Genomic DNA, 9733 nt, shown 5'->3' on the forward strand with positions numbered 1-9733 from the left:
CTCTCGTTTTGGTGGTGGCGGGAACGTGATCGATGCTCTCCAGTTTGGGTTTCTTGTTTTGGTCAGGCCAGTTTGGGCTTTAGTCTTTTAATGTATTTAACGAATTATGGGCCAACTTCTAAGTCAGTCAATCGATTTATTATAATATATAAAAGCTGATATCAATTCTCTCTAATGAGTTTAAGTTATTTTTTCTTTTTTAATGATGCCATGTCAGCAATTCTAATGATTTAACAAAAAGATAAAAATTAATCAATCACTGTTTAATAAAATATTTTAAAAAAATAAAAACAAAAAACTCTTATCTATTATTATTCAATTGAAACATCAAGTACTAATTAAATACAATAAACATACATTAAAAGTATCATAATAATAGTAATTATAAAAAATTTCAGTTACAAATATTCAAATTCTACAATTTATACATATTAAGATTCTTACTATTCTTCATTTCTTAATCTCTCATACTAATTGTTAAAGATTTCTTAAATTTAATATAATATTTTTATATGTTTTTCATTCTTATTCATTTATTTTTTTAAATTATTTACAAACAAAAAAACCGCAAGAAAAGACAAAGTGTAACCATTAATGCTAATCGAANTGCGCGGATCTCACTCTTGTTGTTCTTAAATCCCAAAAGCATACTCCAAAAAGGCAAAATCAGATCCATAAAAAAAAGAAAAAAGTCAGGGTTAAATTTTACCCAAATTTCTAGTTTAGGATTTTAGTTTGATATTGTAATTAATATCTTTTTTAAAAAAATTAGCTAAAATAAGAAAATTGATTGAATTAATATTTCTATTATATATAAGTCTTAGTACTTTAATTTAAAAGTAATTAAACTCTCATTTTGTCATTTCATTAATTTTCTTAAGAAAGTTCATATTTTTCTTTAGAAAAAGTCTAGCAGTCATCACTTTTATTAAAATCTGGTCAGCATTTAATCAACAAAAAAAATAAATAATCTCACACAAATTAATAACTACAAATCACAAAACCTACTAACCTCTACCACTTCTCTTTTCTTCTATCACAACTTGTGTGAATATCTCAATAGACCCTTCAGCATAACACCACATTATCCTTAAGATTTCTACTACTTTTGATGTCCATAATCAATTTACAAATAGCATTAACATCTTGAAATCAATGATAAATTGTTTTCTTCTATTTGGAAGAGCATTTATCTCCACTTCTAACAAGCACGCCAATCAAATCAATGGTTAGAAGCACACTGATGTGTACAAGAAAATATACTATTAAGTATTAAGACATCATTTTTCACTTAATAATAACAATACAGTGTGGTTCATACATAATTGATACTGCACATACACATAACAAGGTTCACATAAATCCACTATACACAAACATATGTAACAACTAACAACATGAGACAACCAGAAAGCAAGCACATATATCTACATAAATAATAAATTCTTCAATTGCATTACTCCTCCAGTCTTTTTTCACCTTCAGCCTGGATTTCACCACTATTCTTGTTCAATGTTAAATCTTCACCTCCTGCATTCATAACAACAACATCAGAATCATATTTATACGAATCATACACAAATGTGTTGCAAAATCTGCCAAGGAAATTTAGAATTTACCCTTTGATGATGATTGATTCTCCTCTGATTTGCCACCAAACCAAGAGCCAACAACACCTTTAATCTTACCAACCACACTTTTTCCTGGACTACTCACATTGCTCTCTTCAGTTTCAGCCACTGTCTCTGACTTCACTTTTTCCTTTGCCTCTTCTCCTTGCTTCTTTATAGCATCCTCACCCTCACAAGCCTTCTTTGGATCTTCTTTACGCTTGTTAAAAGCTTCTGAAATCACCTCAGAAAGTGCCTTGTCCTCTTCACCAGGCTTTAGCTTCTCAGCCAAATAGTCCTTCACATTCACCCTTTTGTCTTCTCCTTTGTCCACATTTTCTGTTTCAACTCCAACACTGTCATCTGATCTGGTTCCGGACACTTTAGACTTCACTGCACTTCCCACACCAGCAACCTTCCCATAAACTGGAGCAAGTTTCTCTGTCACAGAGGTAGCAATGTTCTTTCCTGACTTGTTAGAAGAATCCTCACGTTTTCCCTCTTCAAGGGTGGTCACCTTGTCGTCTCCATGATCACTCTTAGGAACAGCAGCAACATCTTCAGCAGAGACAGCCCTATCAGCAGCAATTGCAGAAGTGGCAGATGATATCTCATCTGAGTAACTCTTTTCCTTTGATGGATTCTCCATTTCATCTCTGGATATGTTGCTGTTGAAAGTTTGTTCAGTTGCTTCAGGATTTTCCCTGTGGCTGCTGGTACTTGAGGATATAGTATCTGAAGCAAACTGAGTTTCCTTCTCTTGCACAAGCTCTGGCAAGTCTCGTTCATGGTTTTCATGATCAGGAGGGTGCTCGGTTTTAGTTGCACTTGAGAGTTGAGGGTCTGGCTTTTGCACAGATTGATCTTTGTTTCCATCAAAAGAGTCTTGAGTTTCAGCAGAATCTGGCAGGAATTTTGGCACTAGAACAGACTTTGGATCATCTTTGATCTTCTCCTCAAAAGATTTCTCCACTTCTTTAATCTTTATTTCATCATCAGGACCTGCAAGCCCAACATTATTTATTAACATATATTATCATCAGGCAAGTGATAAATTATGTATCACCAATTTTGATAACTTCAGTCAGTCTCTAACCACACCATGTTATCAACACTAAAGACAAACACCACCTTGGCAGCAATCTCCTATCAAATTTAACCATGAAATTTTACAAAGTATAGCAGTAATATTACAATGCATCAGTACATGATGCATAATCTACAAAAGAAAATTGAGTTCTGCTCCTACTTACCTTTCCCTATTGAATCAGTGTCTTCTGTTTGATAACTGGGAGGAATAGTGTATGCCTCAGGCCTACTTCCCGGCGGGTGCAGTTCTTCACCCAAGCTTGTTGGATTCTCCAAATTTCCCTTAAATTTCTCTTCCTCAGCAAATGCTTTAGCTGGTTCAGTGGTTATGTCTTCATTAGTTTCTGTAGTTGGAGAAGCACCAACAACTCTTGGCTGGTGATGAGGTACTTCTCCCACAAATGGTGTTGTACCTCCAGAACTTGGTACTGACTTGTCCAGATTTTCAACTTGCTCAGGTTCTGGTTCAGCACTTTTAACAAAATCTTCCACTTGGTCATATGTTGGGGGAGAACTTTGAACAGCTTCACTTTCACCAACTGCAGAATATCCAAAAACAAAATCCAACTCAACTAAACTTATTTCTTTTTCTTGAATCATTTTGTTAAATGATAAATATAACAAATGCTGGTTGGTCATCAAACCATTACTAATGCAAATGGTTACCTGTTCCAGTTTGATAATTTTGAGTAGCAGTGTATGCCTCAGATATATTCTCCAAATTGTCCTTAGAATGCCCTTCCTTTACTTCCTCAGTGGCTATGTTTTCATCAGTTGGAGAAACAACACCTACAGTTCCTGCCTTGTCCTGAGGTTCTTCTCCCATATTTGTTGTGCCACCATAATTGGCTTCTGACTTGCCCAAATTTTCTACTTGCTCAGATTCCGTTGCAGCATTTTTAACATAATTTTTGACTTGCTGATACGTTGGTGGAGCATCTTTAACATCTCCACTTTCATCAACTGCACAACATTCAACAACACAATCCAATTCAACCACGGATTTCTTTTCTATGTATATGATTTAAACATGTATGATTGAAAAAGATGATGTAAAAAAAAAGAATAGTTTAGTTTCTAATATGGAAGAAAGAGAAAAGAGTAGAGTACCTAATTCTCTATCAACTTGTTGGTTTTCAGGCTCATTGATGTCATGATGAACAGGACTGTTCTGATCTTCACTACTGCTATTGTCATGAACATGATCAAGGACTCGTTGACCATGCTTCTTTACTGTATCCTTAATCTTCTTAGCCCTTGCCTTCACCTTGTTCATAACCGATGACTTCTTCTCAGGATCACTATTTTGTTCTTCTGCATACATATGCACCCGATCAGATGCCTTCAAATTCAAATATATGATCATCAAACTTGCATACATGAAAAAGAAAAAAGAGACTCATACCGAGTTGTGAAGCAGCATCATTGAAGGGTGGTTGTTGTTCATCATTCTCATCTTGTTCTTGATGACTACGAACTACTTCAGACTCCATGAAAGAAACTGCTTAATTGATCGCTGTATACAAAAGAGAGTAAAGGCTATAGAGAGTTTATAGACAAGTCCCATGAAACAGTTTGCAACTTTGCATCTCGTAACTGGAGCCACGTGGACATTACCGACATGTAATCATCAACTGACACGTACATAGAGAGCGGTTTTTGTTTTCTTTCAAAAACAAATAACTGTCGTCGTCATTTGAAATGTTGTTTAGAGTTGGAATGCTAGATATAGTAATGTAGGTCACATCCGAAGAATAAGGATTAATGTTTGATTTAAATGTGATTAACTGACACACGGAAACTAATCACTAACCAAGTGACAAGAGTGCATGTATGTAAAATAATTCAGATTTTGCCGACGTGAATGTAGGATGAGGTAAGGAGCATAGACAAGTGTCTAGTTTGGTTCTTAAATTATTGTAGTTAGGGAAGTCAAAAAGAAATCTTCTTGTCTTGTCGGTTATGCTAAATAATGGGTGGATGGGGCTTTCAAGAATAGCAGTTAAGCAAACTGTCACAATTATTTATTTATTTTAGTGTTACTTTCCCTGTAACGTGGCAGTAACATGTACTTTTTAGTTTGATCCATTATCCATGATCCATCCAGGTTAGCTTGGAAATTGGATTTTGACAAAATTTCAATTAATGGTTTTCTCTTTATTGTGGTATCAATTGTGTGTCTACGTTCATTGTATTTGAATCATGATACTTTGGCATCACATCTTGAGGAAAACTCACTTCTATATTCCATTAAATGCAGTAATTTAATCTACCCAGATGTTTTATTATTGCCTTATTAGAGTTAAGTCCCTCAACGAGAATACTTAAACAATTAAAGTAGGCAACATCTTGTTTATCTGTCATATTGTATCCAATGTTGCACCACCAAAAATGTTAAAACTGATGACAAACTGAGAAATTCTTGTGTTGCTGTAAAAGAAAATGTTCTCATTCTGTACCTGTAAATGCTCAACATCGCAGTTCTTGTCTTAAAAATATAGTTGAAGTGTGATACAGAAATTACAACAGAACCGTGATGTAGGGAGCGCCAAAGAATCACTGATAAGTTATTGGTTACATGATATATATATAAATAAAATACAAGGCTCAAAGCTGAAGAGCAAAAGGACTGGTTAAATTTGTATGAGGTAAAAATGTTAGCTCTCATGTACAGGATTAAAGGTCACACCCCAAGTTCAAAGCACTTGTCATATTTGGTTCATGATGTATTCTGTTTCATTCACAAACCATGTGTGATTTGTCTGAGACATTACAACCTCTGAAGATGCATTCTAGTTCTTCTTACCATTCTTGAGATTGCGTACCGCCATAACGAGCTGCTGTCTTTCTCCCTCAACCTCTGCAAATTTCAGACTAATCTCTGAATATCTATCTTCCATTTCTTTCAGCTCGCTTTCCATGGTCTTGTTCTTTTCCTTAAGGGCTGATACTTCATTCAACAGTTCATGCATTCGGACCTCGCTATCTTGGTTCTTAGCTGATTTGCTTCCCGCATCCGTTCCCTTCTCATGTTACAAAATATATCAACAGTTAGTCAAGTCATCAAACAATGTACACAACTCTTGCCATATATAGTTGCATTGTTTTGTGATTCATGAACAGGAAGTTGTTTAAAAACTGGATCTAAGTATGATTTCATTTCAACTGAAGTTTCAGCATCTCTACACTCTGTTAGAATTATGATGCTATTACTATTCTCTTGGTTTTGTGTTGTGCACTAATTAATACAAACAGTAACATCATGCTCTTAGTTTCTTATATGAAGTCTAGAAGCTGAAGAATTACCTTCTCAATTTCTGGTTTTGATTTCTTAATCTGGGCCTTAGCAGAAGAAAGAGGTGCGGCATAATCTCGTCCTTTGTTATTCCTGATCTTCTTCTCCATAGCACTTAACTCCGCTTCCTTCTTCTTCAACTCTCCTTCTAATTGAGATATCTGTTTCTTCATACCTTCTTTCTCCACTTGTTCTTTGTGCAAACTTTGTTTTGTTTCATTGTGCTGCACCTTAAAGATTTCCACTTCTGACAGTAGGGTGCTGAGCACCATCTCCTCATCATTTGTTGTTTGTGCATCTATCCTTACCATCTCAGCTGTGTTCTTTTTTAGCTTGGATTTAGACAATGTGCACTCCTCTGCCAACGATGTTTTAATCTGAGATCTAAGCAACTGAATTTGCTTTGAAAATGCAGCCTCCTTTTCATCCCTTTGCCTTTTTGCTTCTTCAAGTTGTTTGGATTTAACTTCTAATTCATGTGACATGTGTTCCATTGCTTTTCCTTTTGAATCTATCTGCTTCAATAGCTCTTGCTGTTTCAATTCGTGCTGATCTGAAATTAGCCTGAGCTCTTGGTTGCATTTCTGGAGCATTTCTTCTATAAGTCTATTCTTCTGCCGCAATTCATCAGCTTCAGCAGCTGCTTTGTCATTCATCTTTTCATTCTCCTCAACTTTGGCCGCCATTTCAACAGAAAGCAATCTATATTCCTCCTGAAACCGCTCTGAAGCAACAGCATTATTGTGTCTTGTCTTTTTCAAGGCCTCTTCGGCTTGGCTGGCTCGTTCTTCCTGCTCAGCTTTCGCACGTTGGATAGCACGCATATCATCTTCAAATTTCTCTTCCTGCATTTTCAGTTCTTTCTCCAAAGACTTAACTTCATTTTCAAGTTCCTTGATGTAGACCAATGATGTTGAATGTTCATCTTCCAGCATCTTTATCCTTTCTTCTAGTCTTTCTACTTGTGATTCGAGTTGTTGTATTGTAACCAAAGAAGCTGAATGTTCATTTTGTAACTTAAGGTGCTGAACTTCATCTTGCTTCAATCTCAAAGTGATATCAACATTTTCCTTCTTAAGAAGGTCATACTCCAAAGTGAGCTCTTTTATATGCTCGTTTAGCTCTTCATTTTGCTTGCAGTACATGTTTATTTCGCCATTCTGGTCTGCAATTTTCTGCCTCAAGAAATCTAATTCTCTAGCATGACCACGCTGACTAGTACTATTTTGGGATTTCACATTGGTAGAAAGATCTGACATTTCCTTATTCTTTTGTTCCAGCATTGCTTCAAGGTCTGTCACAGCCAAAAGTAGTTCCGAGTTTGAGCTCTGTGTCTTGTGCAGTTGCAACTGAAGATTGGCACTCGTTTCTTTCTCATAAACAAGCTCTTCCTTAACTGCCTCTAACTGAATCCTAGTATCTTCAATCTCAGACTTCAAGGCTCTTGAGGCTTTGCTCTCATCATTGTAACTCTGCTGGGACTGGAGCTTCTCATACTTAAGTTTGAACACATCTCTCTCCTCTCTGAGACTGATAATTTGTCTCGACAGATTTTGTCCCCGGGTGCTTTCTTTTTCTATCTGCTTTCGAAGAGATTGTAACTCTAAGTCTGATACTTCAGCTTGCCGCTTTAGAGAAGTGATTTCACTTTTGAGCTTTTCAGTGGTGTTATCCGAATGTCCTTGGAATCTTGGAAGACTATCTTCAAGGCTGTTTAAACTTCCATCTGATCCTGAACCAAGAGACCAGTTTGTGTTAGACCTCTTGTGCACTTGGTTCTCGGTGGCCTCACCAGTTCCTTTTGATGATGGCAGTGATGTATTTCTGAAACTATAAGGATCCTCCCATGAAGCTACCCCAGGACTAATGCCGTTAGATGCATTTTGTTCAGAATATCCAGATCTGGTCTTGGCCATGTTCCCATTCTATAAGATAACAACAAAGGTAACATGACTATAACTCTATAAATTGTATCATTTCATTTCATTAACTTATCCCCTTAAGAAGTTCATGTTAAATGCATAAAAGAAAAAGAAAAAAATGGATTCACAATAAGGAAAACTTCAAATTAGTGCAAAATTGTCATCCATGTAAAGGAATCTTATGGACCTTACTTCTTCAACATTATAACTTTCTTCTGTACTGCCAAAGCTCAGTTGGTGTCTCAAGGTTGTGTCATTATAAAGTTCTTCAGCTCCATTATCTTCTCCAATTCTGGAATTAAGGTATATAAGGCATGTGGTTGTAACTTGTAAGCAATTATGGGAACAGAAAGAAAAGCAAAAAGAAAAATATGGAAATTTACAAAGGTTATATGTAAAAGGATATTCATTTTCACCTTTCAGCAGTATATCCTTCCACATTCTGAATTGTCACCTGTCTCAACAATTCTTATGTGAGTAAATTATGAATGGTGTTTGTAAAAGCTCCTAAAAGCTCAGATTCTCACGGCATAAGAACAGCAAGAGATGAATAATATGACACAAGAAGCAAGATAGGAAGGGGGACAAGAGGGTACTAACATGTAACACTACACCGGAATTGGCGAATTTTAAGGGTAGAGAGACAGTTATTGGCTCAGCTTCTGCTACAAAATCAGCAAAATCGATTGAGGCTTCCCCAAGAAAGCCAGATTTTGAAGATCCCTGCAACAAGAAGCCATAAAGAATTAAGCAAGAACATTCTAATCAGGTAAAAAGGGAAGTGTTAAATTTTCTTAGGTACAAGCCTTACAGTGGAAACAATGAAATGGTAGATTTTCTCATGGATTTTTCCTGATTTAGCATCCCTAACAAGTTTAACTGATTCAAAAACTGGATTCTCCCATATGCAGGCCCCATCTTGAACTTCAGTTTTCTCCAGTTTCACAGTTGGTTTCCCAACATCATCTGGAACCAAAGATACCATCAGTGCAGACTTCTTCATCTTTGGCACCTAATCAAAAACACAAAAACAGATTCAGATTCTTCACATTTGTTTACAATTACACACAATACACAACATTCCCCTCAATACACAGAATCCAGTATGTTATACAGTATAAATTTCAATTTTCAAATCTTGTTGGCAATATGTTACAGTTATGACAGATAGGCCAAACCCCATTTTCAGATTTAGTACCATGAGAATAAAGAAAGTCCTTGTCTTTTTTTTTTTTTTCTTCTTACCTGAGTTGCCTGAAATTCGAGTTTGAACACAGCTTTGATCTTGTTCTTCTTGCTCCATGACTTGAACATCTTGTCAGGCTGATAGTTGTTACGGAGTTGCAGTGATTGTAGATGCAGGACAAGACAAGAATCTTAGAAGCTGCACCTCATTGGTCACTAATATAATTATTTGGTGACAGATCTCTCGAGTTTGATGAGTGGTGGAAATGGAAATGGAAATGGAAATGGAAATGGAGGGATCAAGTAAGAGAATGTTGAGAATTAGAAAGAGAGAGTAGTGCTTGTTAAGAAGTCCTTTCTTGCTTTCTTCTCACCTTGACTTACATGAAGTGAGCAAATTCAAAATGACAATACTGACCCGGATTCATGCAATTCTCTATTGACTCTTAATCACCCTAAGACTCCAACATGCTATAAAATATTAAAATACAATACTAGATGAAAATAGTTAAAAACTTACTTAAAAAAAGTGACCAAGTTGTAACGTTTGGAATGGGGGTAGAAGGATGAAGATTTATGTTGACTAAAGGAGCTTGGAAAGGGTTAAGTAAAGAGGGAGAGGAATGTCAATG

The 9733-nt window shown here is 36.0% G+C and overlaps 2 protein-coding genes across 2 annotated transcripts; both read right to left on the reverse strand.

The window, feature by feature from the left end:
- Positions 1 to 1246: 1246 nt before the first annotated feature.
- On the reverse strand, positions 1247 to 4325 carry LOC107466922 (low-temperature-induced 65 kDa protein). The gene is made up of 6 exons (XM_016085927.3): positions 4105 to 4325; positions 3810 to 4013; positions 3366 to 3662; positions 2864 to 3238; positions 1620 to 2612; positions 1247 to 1530 (listed from the first exon to the last, which is right to left on the reverse strand). Exons 1-6 carry the CDS (start codon positions 4190 to 4192, stop codon positions 1457 to 1459), a joined length of 2031 nt encoding a protein of 676 aa, XP_015941413.1. The 5' UTR covers positions 4193 to 4325; the 3' UTR covers positions 1247 to 1456.
- An 807-nt stretch (positions 4326 to 5132) lies between these two features.
- Positions 5133 to 9463, reverse strand: LOC107466921 (uncharacterized). The gene is made up of 7 exons (XM_016085926.3): positions 9162 to 9463; positions 8728 to 8928; positions 8517 to 8639; positions 8333 to 8370; positions 8109 to 8208; positions 6006 to 7919; positions 5133 to 5722 (listed from the first exon to the last, which is right to left on the reverse strand). The coding sequence occupies exons 1-7, from the start codon at positions 9228 to 9230 to the stop codon at positions 5492 to 5494; spliced, it is 2676 nt and encodes an 891-aa protein (XP_015941412.1). The 5' UTR covers positions 9231 to 9463; the 3' UTR covers positions 5133 to 5491.
- Between the last annotated feature and the right edge of the window lie 270 nt (positions 9464 to 9733).

This window comes from Arachis duranensis, chromosome 9, assembly GCF_000817695.3.
Source record: "Arachis duranensis cultivar V14167 chromosome 9, aradu.V14167.gnm2.J7QH, whole genome shotgun sequence".
Lineage (NCBI taxonomy): Eukaryota > Viridiplantae > Streptophyta > Magnoliopsida > Fabales > Fabaceae > Arachis > Arachis duranensis.